This window comes from Microcaecilia unicolor, chromosome 2 (genome assembly GCF_901765095.1).
Source record: "Microcaecilia unicolor chromosome 2, aMicUni1.1, whole genome shotgun sequence".
Lineage (NCBI taxonomy): Eukaryota > Metazoa > Chordata > Amphibia > Gymnophiona > Siphonopidae > Microcaecilia > Microcaecilia unicolor.
The window spans coordinates 104627672-104640612 of NC_044032.1; the positions used below are offsets into that span (position 1 = coordinate 104627672).

Here is a 12941-nt window from a genome sequence, read left to right on the forward strand (position 1 = left end):
ATCTTACAGAAATACCAACTGGGAGTCTCCCACACAATTACAGATGGGAAGCAAGAATCACTTGATGCCTGGGGTCCCGAGCCCACCATCCCCTTATATGGTGTTAAACTATCTAAAGTCCTCAGCATGGATAAACCCTTATGGCATGACAACATAGAAACAAAAATTCAATGTGAACAAAGCATTATCCCTGAAATCTGAGCTACAGTATCAAGTATTTCCAGCAGTTTCCGCTCGTAGGGAGTCAACAAAGTCCTGTGCTGCTTGTGGGGAATCAAAAGATCTCCACTTGCCGTTAAGGAACGCTTTCAATATCACTGGGTATAACAACATGAAACGGTGCTGCTTTTCATGCAAAAGACAGCAAATTGGGGAGAACTTCCTCATGCGCTCTTGCAGCACCATCGAATAGTCCTGAAAAATTTTCAGCGGGGTTCCATTATAATTCAAGGTGTCTCGCTTCATTCTATAACCCCGTAATATTTCCTTTTTATGGCAATCACTGTGTATTTTGATAATGACCACCCACGGCTCTTGATTGCTGTCCACGCGCCTCCCAATCTGGTGGGTCCTTCCAAATTAAATGGCCCTGCGCTACCTTAGAGTGCAAACTCTTCTGACAACCAGGCTTCTAATAAGGAGGAGGTAAAACTGCAATCTGGTAGAATCTCTGCAAGACCCACGAGGTGTAAATTTCCTGTACAGGAGCTCATCTATTTTGGCCGCCCGATCTTGTAGTTGTACTTCTTAACAGGACAGGTGAGACTTTACACCAATATCCGAATCTTCAATCGCAGACACATGGTTTTACAGCTCCCCGGTCCGCTTTGTTGTTTCTGCTAATATGCTCTCCATGCTTTTTAGCTGATCAGAGAGCTGTCCCAAACGGGGCTCTAATGCCCGACTCACCGCTTCAGCTAGTTGCTGCAATTGTTGCTCAGAAAACGATGGTGCCACAATCTTAGACACCATTTTGTCTTCACCTCGCCGTGGTTTCGCCGCCTCCTTTTTTCCTCTCTGGCATGACATTGAGGGCTCCAAGTGCAGTAAGTATCGGTCCATGTTTATCCCAGCTTTGAATAAGGGTTCATCCAAAGTTTTGAGGGGCCTGGTGCTAAGGTACCCTGGAGAGAGTCCTGAACACATCCTCTCTCTGTGTTGGTCGTGATCCTTTGGTGGTTAGATTTAAATATATACCATATCATTTCTGATGTCCCTTCAAAAGTTAATTACTTGTAATAAGATGGGTAATTTTCAAAAACATTTCTACAAGTAAAATAGTGCTTTACCTGCATCAACTGGCTTTTATAAAGTTGCTCTCCCACTATGCAGTTAAACTTGCCCATAAATTTTACCTGAACTGAGTGTAGGTTTTCCTGAAGGCATGGCTGGGGAGAAGTTTGCATTTATGGACATATTTTGTGAAAACTTGACCATGTAAAATGTAAATTAGAAACATAGAAATATGATGGCAGATAAGGGCCAAAAGGCCCATCCAGTCTCCCCATCCTCAGTAACCACTAACTCTTTCTTTCCTAAGGGATCCCACATGCCTGTCCCACGCTTTCTTAAACTCTGACACAGTCCCCGTCTTCATGACCTCCACTACCCTTTCCGTGAAAGAGTATTTTCTTAGATTCTTCCTAAGCCTATTTCCTCTTAACCTGAAAAAGGCTCAGCTCCTGTACATTAATGCCACTGAGGTATTTAAACATTTCTATCATATCCCCTCTCCCCCGTCTCTCTTCCAGCATACACATGTTGAGGTCACTAACCCTGTCCTTATATGTTTTATGACCAAGACCGCTTACCAATTTTATAGCTGCCCTCTGGACCGACTCCATCCTATTTATATCCTTCTGTAGGTGAGGTCTCCAGAATTGCATACAGTACTCTAAGTGGGGCCTCACCAGAGATTTATATAAAGGCACAAACACCTCTTTTTTTTTTTCCTGCTGGCCATCCCTCTCCTTATGCAGCCAAACATCCTTCTGGCTTTGACCTTCACTTTTTCCTACCTGTTTGGAGACCATAAAGTAATCAGACACAATCACCCCCAAGTCCTGCTTGTCTTTCGTACGAAGAAGCACTTCACCCCCTATATTGTACCATTCCCCTGGACTCTTATTTCCCAAGTGCATGACTCTGCATTTCTTAGCATCAAATCGTAGTTGCCAATTATCGGACCATTCTTCAAGCTTTGCCAGATCCTTCATCATGCTATCCACACCCTCCGGGGTGTCCACCCTGAAAATGTATGCACACCAAACAGTTGGTGTAAATTCAAGCACACAGTTTCCCTGGGGTAATTTTCTAGCAAACTCTGCCTAAAGGAAAATATGAGTGTACTTTTCACTTGTGCATACATTTATAAAATTTTCCCCTAACTTGGGTGCCGATGCACAAAGGCTGCCGTTAAATACGACAGCCGTGGGAGAACTTACCAAGTTGAAAACAGCAATCGATGCACAAAGGGGATGGCATGCAAATGAGATACATAGAAATTCCTTTGCGCATAGGTTGCTCTTTGCGACTCGGGCACCTAGCACATGAGCAGAACAGGACTGTTTCTTAGGGATCAAAGGTGTCGTGCCAGGGCTCAGTTAGCCTGCTGATCCGGCCTTAAAAAACAGTCACCCATGGGTCGGTGGCTCTTACCTGGCTAGCCTTTTGGAACTGCTTCTTCAGCCCTGCCAGCAACATTGTTTAACCCATGGCCCCAACAGACTGAGGCAAAGGGTGAAGGAGAGGCATGAAGCAGCGAGCAATAGGAGAGAGTTTGCTGACATATTGGGGGGGGGGGGGGGGGGGGGGGGGAGAAAGGATCATTCCCCGAGGTCAGGAGGCAGAGGCAGAAGGGAACTAAACAAGGCTCCTCTGACAGCTCCTGACCGGCCTTTAAATTAAGCACTTTAAAGGTAGGTGCTCCTTTCTGTGCATTGCACGGAATGCTCATTATAATACTACTGAGCTCGCTGTAATACATTTGCATAGGATTCTTGGTAGCTACTACAGCAAACTGTTAAAGCTACGCAAAAGCCCTTTGTGCATTAGATGCTAAGTAACATTTGCTTTAGACTGGCTACAACCCGTCTAAAGCAAACATTGCCAACACGGTAAGCTTTGTGCATCAGGCCCTCTGTAGCCAGAAGTCTGAGATGAAAGCAGTAAATGAAGGGAATGAAACAGTTACCTGATAAAATCATCTATAGACATTGTGCGAGCCCTTTTCTCACTAAAGTGAGTATCTCCCAAAATTTTCTCTATTTTTTCTGCAATGCTGAAATTATCTGGTATTACCTAGCAGAAAAAAATGATAAAAATAGTTAATCCTTTTATTGGGTTTTTGGTTAGAGTCACTTTTGAATGCCTTGTTGCTGAAAGACATCAAAACATGAACAGAAAGGAGAGAGGGTGCTTATTGTCACACAAACTTTAAGAGCTGCAGACATTATTGTGGCACTTTATAAAGAACTGGAATTAGATAGGCAGTAAATGATGATTAATTTTTCCCTCAGATGTTAGGAATAAGAACACAACTGCATTCTTTGCACTTGTAGACCATCTTCTCATCTTTTCTCAGCTTTGGGGTTGTTATTCAGCTGACAAAGTTTGGGCTTAATATCTGGTCTAAAGTTAACTGAATAAACTTAGCCTATTCACTTCTGCTATTTGGCCAGCCAGAATTAATCAGCTAACCTTGGCTGGCCAGTGCAGATTATCACTGTTGACTGGCCACAGTTTAACTATGCCACAGGAATGCACCCAAAGCTGACTCTTTCTTCAGCTAATTTTGTGCGTACTATGATTTGCCCGGATAAAATTTAGCTAAACAACAGCTAAGCCTGTTCAATTAACTTACATAGAGGCTTATTTTCAAAGCACTTAGCCTCCCAAAGTTCCATAGAAACATATGGAACTTAGCCTCCCAAAGTGCTTTGAAAATATGCCTCATAGTTAGTCAGACAAATATGTTCTAATACAGGGCTCGACAAACCCCAGGTGCCAGGTCACGTAGTCACCATGGCGACTAAAAATTGGGACCTGGCGCCTTGGTTCTGTAGCCCTGATAATATGGGCACTTCACTGAAGCTGGAGGAAGGAAAAAAAAACCCATTCTGGTTTCTCTTACCTTCTCCTCTCAAGCTGCACCATTGATGCAGATATGCACACATACAGCCCCCCCCCCCCCCCCCAATCGGAAGTGTAGGATAGAGTGGGTCGGGTCACAGCTTCCTCTTCTGCCGCTTTGGTGCTAAATGTAAAATCTGAACCACTGTGAATGTGTGTGTACTTTTACTCACACAGAGGATGAAATTAATGAAATCACATTTTTATATGGATAAACATAAGTTTAACCAAATGTCTGATTATTGCTTTCTGACTGAACACCTTCTTGTATCCCAAAGTAAGTACCTAGAATTTGACAGATTGGCATTTTAGGTTCTGAGTCTCTAACCCCTCCCTGAAACATATTTGGGCTCATTTTCAAAAAAGAAAAACATCTAAAAAAAAAAAAAAAAAGAAACAAAGCAGCAGATGGATTTTTTTTTTTTTTTTTTTGCAAAAACATCCAAATTGCCATTTTCAAAACTAATTTTTTAAACACATTTTTCTATGCAGTTCGTCTAAATCTCAAGGGAGTGTGTGTTAGAGGTGTGTTTTAGGTGGGACTAGTGTAGGTTTACAATTTGGACATTTTTTTTTGCAATGATGAACATTGTAAAAACGTCCAGGGCAAAAAATAGAATGCTTTTAGCTAGACTTGTGTCAATAACAACTAAATGACAAAGAGGTGCTCAAATGACCACTGAAGGGATAAATGACCCCTCATTAATCCCCCCCACTGGCCACTGACCCCCTCCCACCTCCCTAAGAGGCGAAAGTGACAGTACATACCAGGCTCTATGACAGCTGCACATATGGCCATTATATCTGGAGAGCAGCAAGCAGGTTCCTAGTGGTTGGTTCAGTGGACTGTAAAGAAGGTAACCCTGGTCCATATTACTCTAACTGGTACACTTGTGGTGGAAATTGTGAGCTCCCCAAAAAACACAATATATTTACTAAATTCATATATAGGTGACACCTGTAGTAGTGCACAGTTGGGTACAGTATATTTTTTGTTATTCCTGGAGGGTTCATCATACAATAAAAGGGGGTTATGAGGTGATGTGTACCTGGTTGCCCCACTGCTCTGCTAGGATGTCTGCATGGCTAGTCTAGTAAGACTGCTGGTTCCCAGACATCCTAATGGCTTGTTTTTGTGTGTTTTTCTCTTGGATATTTTTTTTGTTTGAAAATGTCCCTTAAAGAAAGGCGACTGAGCACAAAAACGTTTAAAATAGGGTGATTTTCAAACCAAAAAGATAAGACCTTGTCTGGTTCAAAATGGCCACGTTTGGCACTGGATGTTTGAATATCATACTGAAAATGCCCATCATTAGGTTATAAACACTAGTTCGAGAGATTCCGACACAAGCACCATTATCAAAAACATTTGACACTCACTATGTTATGTAGGGAACAGTGAATTCTGTAATTTTTCTCCAGCAACTCTTGTACAGCACTTGATCTAAATAAAGGAAGAAACAGTCTGATATAGATCATTCAATTGCAATGTGTCATTGGAAAGAAAAACATAAGATCTTCCACCCCTCATATAGTGATGCTATTTGTAAGATTCAATTATCTTTTACTATTATGGAGAAGTTCATGATAGCACAAACAAAACCAGGGTACAATTAGGATAGGTGTGAAACTTGTCAGCAGTGGTGCCAATCATTAAAGCAATAACAAATGATGGTTAAAATAAACACACTAATTGGTTGTTTGGTCATAAGAAAGGAATACTTACTTAAATGCTGCAGAGAGTGTCTTATTTTTCCTTACAAAAGCGATTCTAACAAGACCATCCCACTCCTGTGAACACAGTGTAGAGTTATTTACATTACTATAAATCAGAAGCATGAGCCTTTTTTTAAATCAAAATTGTGCAAAATAATTAAAAATATTCATGATTTTGGTCAAAGGTACAAAATTTGAAAAAACGAGTCTTAACTCCTTTTTTGTGCTGTATGGAACCTTTCCCTAGACATTTGAAACCTTTTGAAGAAACATCTATGCCATCAATCTCACCAGAAAAATAATGAAAACAAGCACTGGTTTTCAATTCATGCAGTAAGGATGATTAATGAAAAAAACAAACAAACAAAAAAACACATTTATATCCCATACATTCAGTGTTCTAGACAGGTTACAATAAAGCAAAGTAAAAGCGAAGGAGTAGGCAAATGGTTAGTGCAGTGGGCTGAGAACCTGGGGGACTGGGTTCGAGTCCCACTGCAGCTCCTTGTGACTCTGGGCAAATCATCTACCCTCTATTGCTCCACGTACAAAACCTAGGGGTCCTTTTACTAAGGTGTGCTAAATGCTAAGCCCATTTTATACCTATGGGCTTCTTAGCATCTAGTGTGTGCTAAATCCATTATCGCACCTTAGTAAAAGGACCCCTTCGATTGCGAGTCCACTATGGACAGAGAAAATACCTGCATATATGTAAACCACCTTGGTTGTACCACAGAAAGGTGGTATATCAAATCCATGACCCCTTTAAATAACAGAGATTATAAGGCTAAATAAGTAAAACCACTGGGAGCCTATGCAATTGCTCCAAATAAGGTGTGAAGTGTTCCTCAAATGACACCATGGCACCAATTTAATAGTCAAGTAGAGGATAACACAATGACTTCCAACAGGGAGTATCCTCAAAAGACTCTTGGAAACTGTTGCAGTGATGATCTGGGCACCATAGCGTCTGTTTGAACAAAGCTGCAGCTTTGCTTTTACTTTAACTCTGATCACATTTAGAGCAGTTTTATCCAGGCACTGTTTGTCACACCATTCAGCTTCAAGTACTGTTATATTTGACCCGAGACAGGTGGATGGTCCTGCCGGAACACTGTCCCGTTTCGGGTCTCTTCTGGTGCCTTAAAAAACTATTCTTTTGAAAGTCATCATGTAAACATCTACTTCTCTGGCTAATCTGGACTCTCGTAGAGGTTACCTTCCTGTTTTCCTTCGACCCAATTTAGCAGTGGCATTCTGGATCATCTAAAGGGCGTGAAGCAAATATTTGGGCAGGCCCAGATAAAGGTTATTACAGTACACCAGTATACATAAAATTAAAGTTGACACAAAAATAATGAAATATTTGCTATTTTAAAGTATTTTCTAAATCACATTTAAAACAGACAATAAGAAGGTAATTTTATAAGGAGGGCACAAACTTAACACACCAAGAACACCAGTAAATGACCAGAATACTGGCACTCGTGTGTAAATGACTAATAATCCACTCAAGCTTAAGATCGTATTTGAAAATCACAACACAACTTCACACCAGCTGTGTAATTCTAGTGTAGGACACTCCCACTCTTATGTAGTCAAATTAATCTAATTAAATGGAGAAAAAAGCTTCAGTGTCGCCACCCAGCCAGCCCAACGTAGTCGGCTATAAGGCGTAAAACTCCATTCATAGTCTTATGTTTTAAACTAATCCCCATACAGGGGTCTACTTTCACTGTACTTATCAGTTGTCCAATCTTTGTGTGTCCACTATTTCTAAATTATTCAAACAATCTTGATATAAAATTCAGTTCTGTTCAATGAGATCAAACAAGGGACACCATTTAGAATGCACTTAGCTCGTCCAAACGCTGTAGTGTTCTACTCATTCTGGTGTTCTCCACTCCTCAACCAGACAGGAAGCCCCCGGTTTCGCGATTGCTGCGTCAGGGGTTTAAATTGTATCTCTTATTGTATCAACAATTCTACTCCAATGATATATCAACAGTTCTCATCTAATCTGCTGTAGCCAGGAATCGCTGCTGGCGGATAACCAACACCTAGGGGCTGCAGTGTTCATGTAATTAAAAAAACAAGCAAACATTTTCTTCTGCGTTGTGATCTAGTGGTCAGAGGATTGCACAGTGGGACCTGATACATTAAAGGGGGCTTCCCATCTTCTTCTTATGGGCAAGATACATTGTATCTCTGCCTGCCCCCCCATGCCCCCGGTTTGATGTGGATTGGTAGACTCCATGGTTGTTCCACTGCTTGTATAACCAAATATTTTTTTAGAACTCATACTAGAAACAAACTAGGAATTGAGTAGTGGAGGAAGAGAAACAACTTTATGTTTCATTCTCCAGTGATAATACTCAAAGGAGTCACAGTCCTGTGGCCGCACTGAAACTGCTTTCCGATAGGAAGCAAAACGTGGGTTAATGATGGAGCCCAGCTTTATTAGCAGGCGAGATCCATCTCTCTGGTATTTTTGCTGAAAATTTCTCTTTGGCAAACAGAACTTACTGAAGTACTTGAAGCATAGACATGTAACTATACTTAACCTCTCCGTTCCTTCCGTTTTCGCATCCTGTTCAAACTTCTTCTAACCTATAAATGTACTCACTCTGCTGCTCCCCAGTATCTCTCCACACTCGTCCTTCCCTACACCCCTTCCCGTGCACTCCGCTCCATGGATAAATCCTTCTTATCTGTTCCCTTCTCCACTACTGCCAACTCCAGACTTCGCGCCTTCTGTCTTGCTGCACCCTACGCCTGGAATAAACTTCCTGAGCCCCTACGTCTTGCCCCATCCTTGGCCACCTTTAAATCTAGACTGAAAGCCCACCTCTTTAACATTGCTTTTGACTCGTAACCACTTGTAACCACTCGCCTCCACCTACCCTCCTCTCTTCCTTCCCGTTCACATTAATTGATTTGATTACTTTATTTATTTTTTTGTCTATTAGATTGTAAGCTCTTTGAGCAGGGACTGTCTTTCTTCTATGCTTGTGCAGCGCTGCGTACGCCTTGTAGCGCTATAGAAATGCTAAATAGTAGTAGTAGTAATTCCTCCCTTTCCTTCATCTGTCATCAATTACGTCACTTCCTTCAGCTGGAACCACTCACTCTCTTTTTTTGGTATTTTGTATTTTGTTATATTATATATTTTTCCAATCCATTAACACAATCAGATTATGATATGCATCCATCCGGAACTTAAATGCAATTAGAAGAACGCTGACCATTCAACACGTACATTCAATCCTTCAGGCTCAACTGAATTGAAAAAGAAGATCCATTTTTGCTCTTTTTGACGTAATATTCTACTTAAATCACCTCTTCTTTGCGATGGATTAACCTGTTCAAGAACCATACAGGACATCTCAGCAAAACCATGATGATGTAGTTCACTGTGTGCTACCAACGGCGCTTCCTGTTTCATCAATTTCAAACATGACTTATGTTCCATCAGCCTGATCTTCAGACTCTGTGTTGTTTGTCCGATATATATTAGTCCACAGGGGCATTGGATCACATAGATAACTCCTGTGGATTCACAAGTGGTGTTTGATTTCAAAACTCATTTGCGCCGTGTTCTTGGCTGAATAAATTATTTTCCTTCTATCATTATGTGGCAAACAGAACAATGGCTACATTTTCTGTGACTACCTCTATCTGTAGGCAACTTGACAGGTGTCCAAACATCATTATAATTAAGCAGGTCGCCCAAATTGCATCTTCTCTGATATGAAAATAAGATATTAGACTTGGCAAACGTAGGGTGTGTTTTAAGTAGCTCAAAATGTTTCCTTATTTTTTGGCTCAATAGGGCAGTGTGAGTATTGAATTTTAAAACAAATGGTAATATATCTTCTTCCTGGCGAGTAAGCTTATACTCCAGCAAAGCTTCTCTCGGGTTATATTTAGCTTGTTTTGCTGCTTTTTTAATTAAATGTCTAGGGTATCCCCGCTGGGTAAATTTAACACTTAATTGATCTACACTTTGTTTGAAATCTTGTTCTAGGGAACAAATCCTTCTATGGCATAGGAATCGAGCACATGGGATATTCTTTTTCATATGCAGTGGATGCATACTTGAAAAATTTAACAAAGAATTTCGATCTGTTGGTTTAGAGAACACTGTAGTTCTCAAAGATTCACCTTCTTTTTGTAGCCATACGTCAAGAAAGGATATGCCATCCCTATTACTTTCTGCTTCAAACTTAAATCGTGAATGACATTGATTAAGATAAATCACGAACTGATTCAACGCCTCTGGGGTCCCCGACCAAATGCAGAAGACATCATCAATAAAACTCTTCCAGCATTGAACATGCTGGAAGTGACTTGATGTATAAACCATTTCTCTTCAAACGCTGCCATAAAGAGATTTGCAACTGCTGGGGCGAATGTTGCCCCCATTGCTCGTGTGTAAATGCTAAAATTCCAGCCACGTACTATTCTATAAAAATGGCACCAAAATGGTGCACTGTCTGCACTTGGGTGTACATATGAGCATAGGTGGGGCACATAGTTACGCATGGAAATTACAGAATACTATAATTCACATTTTTTCAAAGCAATCTGGGTGTGAAAACTTACACCAGCTGTATGGATGGTCTAAGTGGTTGCACCTAAAATGTAAATGTGTATTTGCCCGGCTATGCTAGTATTTATAAAGGAAAGTAGGCACCTACTGCCCTTATTTTTAATACCGCTGTTCTAGACAAAATCAAAGTGGTTTACAGCATCACAAGCCAAAATTGAGGCAAGCGATTATACAGTATGATAAAAGAAGAAAGAAGAGAAGAAGAACCCTGCTCTTCCAAATTGCAGCGAAATTCTCCAAGATCCATAAACCAACCAACCATTACTGAAGGCCACAAAGAAATACATTTTTAAACCAATTTCAAAGTTAGTTTCCACTGTAAGATAGCATGGAAAGGCATGCCAAAGGGCTGGAATTAAAATCACCAAGCGATTCTGAGTTGTGAACGCAATGCGCTGGTTGGAACATGCAGGACTGCGTGACTGGACAGGGCGTACTCTGTATAATGCCCTATGGGCCAGTATCAGAATTTTAAATTTAACATGGTAAGATACTAGAATAGGCACTTTCTTGGTGCCATTTATAGAATTACTATCTGAGAGGGCATTTCTACAAGGGAAGCCTAGATTTAAGTGTCAGGAAAGCGCCATTTGAAGACTTCCATACAGAAAAGTAGAATGCTAGTGTAAATGGTCGAAAACGCACCTATATTTAAGGCGCAAACATTTACACCAGCTCTATGCTCTTGCCCAGATCTTATAGCCTACATGCGTAGTTATGTGCTCTGCCCATATGAACACCCATCCACAAAGTATGTGCCATCATATCTAGGCATGTAATAACAGAATACAACCGGAAACTGTTCACATACATATGTAAAGGACTAGAACACTGGCATTTACGCATACCATCCCATCTAGGTGATTTACTACTCTTTAATTTATCAATTTGGTTCAGTAACTCTTCCAGGTCCACATCGTCACCCTTGAAAACCATTTCTGGTACAGGTAGATCTCTTACATCTTCTTCTATAAAGACCAAAACAAAGAATTCATTCAGTCTCTCTGCTATAGCCTTGTCCTCCCTGAGTGCCTCTTTTGCTCCGTAATGATCTAAAGGTCCCACAGATTCCCTCACAGGCTGTTTCTGATGTATCTGAAAAAGTTGTTACTATGAATTTTTGCCTCTGTGGCAAGTTTCTCTTCATATTCTCTTTTAGCCTTCTTTATCAATGTTTTACATCTGACTTGCCAGTGTTTATGTTGCTTCTTATTTTCTTCATTTGGATCCTTTTTCCATTCTGTGAAGGATGTTCTTTTGGCTCTAATAGCCACTTTCACTTTATTTTTTTAACCATGCTGGCTGTTGTTTGCTCTCCTTTCCATCTTTGTTAATATGTGGAATACATATGGTCTGGGCTTCCAAAATGTCAAAAAAAATTAATAGTATTATTATTATTTTAAACTGTAACATACCTACTGCACCATAAATAAAAGTACCAAAGTGCTAGTTTTGTTTTCCTTCAGAATTGTTCTGTTTAACTTCCTGCCATGCTGCTTTTCTGAAGCTCACCTGAAAGTTGATGGGTGGCGGTGGGTTCTTTGGCTCTATTCTGACAACGCTGGACTCCACTTTGGGAGGAGGCCTGAAATTGTTTTTTCCCACCTATTAAAGAATAAAGTTCATTTTTCAAATACTGCTGCATTTGTCACAAGCAAATTTTAGTAGTAAGGACTCACAATGCAACTGCATTCAAAAACACAAACAGCAGCAGAAGTTTCACTCACCTTCATAAGATGGTCCACACGGGCTAAAAGCTGAGTGTTGATAGAGAGCCGGCAATATAATTTATCCCCAGGTTTAGCAACTAGACGAAGCGCAAATTCTCTCTGAAACATCAACACTGCACACCTATGGATAAATAATTAAAAACAAAACAAAACCCTCCAAATGAATAATTACTACTACCACACCAACTAGCAAAGGTAACTTGAAATAAAAAGAGAGCACATATCTTCACTTTAGGAGTAAAAAGCCAAAACAGGTAATGTTTAATTTGCTAAGGATTTTCGTTTAAGATATTCACCAATCGGTTTTCCTCGCGCTATGGTGAGGAAAATTGACTAGTAAATATCTTAAATGAAAATCCTTAACAAATTTAGATCAATATAATTTTACACATTCTAAATGTCACAGTTGTCAGCTGTGTGTTAAAACTATAGAAAATCTGAATTGGAATTCTCTGGGAACTTCTCAATAAATTTCTGCTAGGCATATGTTTATACTATTTTATGTCCTTGTCAGAAGATATATATATATATATATAGGTAGAACCACTTGATCTACCAAGACTTACTGAACATAAATCCCACATCAATACAAACAACTATCAGCACCAATTGTATCCCATTGGCTTCAAAAATGCAACATTCTTTGATGGACATTAAATGGTGGGTGCTGGATACTGTGCAAGGTGGGTGGGAGAGAGGAGATTCTGAGAGACTTTTAAATTACAATGAACAACTCTGGATATTTGACTTGA

At 40.3% G+C, this 12941-nt stretch overlaps 1 protein-coding gene across 1 annotated transcript in view; it reads right to left on the reverse strand.

The window, feature by feature from the left end:
• Positions 1 to 12941, reverse strand: part of DIMT1 (DIMT1 rRNA methyltransferase and ribosome maturation factor) — a 47519-nt gene that overhangs the window by 4871 nt on the left and 29707 nt on the right. The window contains exons 7-11 of the mRNA XM_030193170.1: positions 12187 to 12310; positions 11972 to 12064; positions 5858 to 5922; positions 5512 to 5575; positions 3194 to 3300 (exon numbers count right to left, since the gene is read on the reverse strand). Of these exons, the coding sequence (XP_030049030.1) occupies positions 3194 to 3300; positions 5512 to 5575; positions 5858 to 5922; positions 11972 to 12064; positions 12187 to 12310 (453 nt within the window). The remainder of the gene's footprint in view (positions 1 to 3193; positions 3301 to 5511; positions 5576 to 5857; positions 5923 to 11971; positions 12065 to 12186; positions 12311 to 12941) is intronic.